This window comes from Mandrillus leucophaeus, unplaced genomic scaffold, assembly GCF_000951045.1.
Source record: "Mandrillus leucophaeus isolate KB7577 unplaced genomic scaffold, Mleu.le_1.0 Scaffold44, whole genome shotgun sequence".
Taxonomy (NCBI): Eukaryota; Metazoa; Chordata; class Mammalia; order Primates; family Cercopithecidae; genus Mandrillus; species Mandrillus leucophaeus.
The window spans coordinates 194505-196441 of record NW_012104698.1 but is presented as its reverse complement, the minus strand read 5'-3'; the positions used below and the strand labels follow the sequence as shown (position 1 = coordinate 196441).

The following is a 1937-nucleotide window of genomic DNA, read 5'->3' as shown; positions in this document are numbered from 1 at the left end:
AGGCACGGGCTCCCCCTCCTACAGAGGCTGCCATCTCCCAGGAAGGATGTTACCAGCACCTCCCATCCCTCCCAGCCACGTGTCGCAGAGGTTCACAAATCCAGGCAAGTGCCTTGGAAGCACCCTTGAGAGAGGGCAGAGGGACATTCTCCTGCTTTGCCCTCAGGGCAGCCTCGAAGCCTCTGCAACCCAGGTGAGAGGATAGACGCGTTCAAGGCTTGCTTCCTCTCTCCTCAGTAAACTTCGTCCCTACACATCAGCTGGTGTCCACCTCTCCTCCTGGACTTTCCCCCCAGTTGCCACCAGGATAGGTACTGTTTGTGCACACCCTTGCTGGAGGAGACACAGAAGGTTCTAGCCACTCAGAGCCTCCAAGAGTGAATTCCAGTAGCACAAACACAGGGTAATTTTGGCTGTGAGAGAAATGTATTAGTCCTGGTTTGCTCTTGAGAAAGACGTGTCTCATCTCTCTGCTGCTGCAGAGATGCTTCTCAGCCAACAACAATCCAGCCCGTCCTGGAAGTGGAAAAGTTCTGCCCAAAATGCTTGCTTGGCAGGAAATGCCTAGAGTTGTTGTTTTTTAGGGTTTTTTAATGTATAAAGCAAGTAGCATGGGAGACACCACAGAAGGCAGAAACAAAACAGGAAATTAAGAAGAGGGCAAAGCAGTAGCATGAGCTCTGAGGTGCAGACAGCGGCCATTGCGGGGTGGCGGCGAGGCAAGGTTAGGACCTCAGAAGTGGCAGAGAGAGAGCCAGGCTCGAAAAGACAGAAGTCAGACTGGACCTGCAGTTTGTCTGCAACAGAATGCACTCCCGTTGCCCCTCAGCGGTGGGGTCCCCACGGCCCGGGGATGGATGCACTTCCTGGGTGCACAGCTGGAGCTCCTCCCACTCTGGGTCCAAGTCCTGGCCTTGGAGTAATGGGGACCGAGGCGGCATCATCACCCATTCTGTGCCGCACCCTCAACAACACCCCACCACTGACACTTGGGCAGCTTCAGCGATGCAGGGGCTGGGGGCAGGGACACTCGGCTTGTTGAGAACGGCAGATTCCTTCCCAACCAGGGTGGGTGGGCACAGCGGGTTGGCAGCAGTTGCTTGAAGGAGCCACATTAAAAGCTGACTGAATTGGAGCATCAGCTGCACCCACCCTCCTTCAACCACCTGGTCTAATGTTAGTCCTCCTGAAAAGGCGTGCAGGAAGATGGTTTAAAAACCCGGCTTCCCTGTGGTCTGAGGTCTGCAGTGCTTTCTGACGCTCTGCACGGCATCTGCCCTTTGCCTCCAGATTTGAGTTTGTGTTCTGCACAGTCAGAAGCAGAGAGAAGATTCCAGATCTCAGTCTGTTTTCTGCAGAGCCAGAAGCAGTGAGAAGATTCCAGATCTGAGTCTGTATTCTGCACAGCCAGAAGCAGCAAGAAGCGTACATGATTTCCCCAAGTAACAAACTGCAGGTAAACACTCACACAGAGGCACCAGCACAGCTCTGCAGCTTTGCCTGTAAAATGCTGGCTAACTCCCCACTGGCCGAGCAGCTCCATGGGCACATCCAAGGCCCTGTGCCTCCATATCCATCCCAGACCGACCCCTGCTGCTCGGAGAGGCAGAGGCTTTGGGCCCCAGTGTCTGGCAGGGGACCTCGGACGAGTGCCTTCTCCTCTCTGTGTTTTTGTTTCCTCATCTGTTAAATGGAAATGGGATGTTGGATGTTGGGAGATTCAATAAAACATGTAAGTGTCAAGTCCAGCCCGTCGCTTGCCCACAGGTCCTGCTCCCAGCACCTCAGCAACACCCACCACGGACTCCCCGCTGGAGTGCCGGACACACAGACACACCCAATCCAGGCCAGCGCCGGACACACAGACACACCCAACCCAGGCCAGCGCCGGACACACAGACACACCCAACCCAGGCCAGCGCCGGACACACAGACAC

At 55.3% G+C, this 1937-nt stretch overlaps 1 protein-coding gene across 1 annotated transcript in view; it reads right to left on the bottom strand.

The window, feature by feature from the left end:
* Positions 1-1937, bottom strand: part of LOC105549442 — a 39286-nt gene that overhangs the window by 32767 nt on the left and 4582 nt on the right. Inside the window, exon 2 of the mRNA XM_011993991.1 lies at positions 1469-1683. Within this exon, the coding sequence (XP_011849381.1) occupies positions 1469-1683 (215 nt within the window). The remainder of the gene's footprint in view (positions 1-1468; positions 1684-1937) is intronic.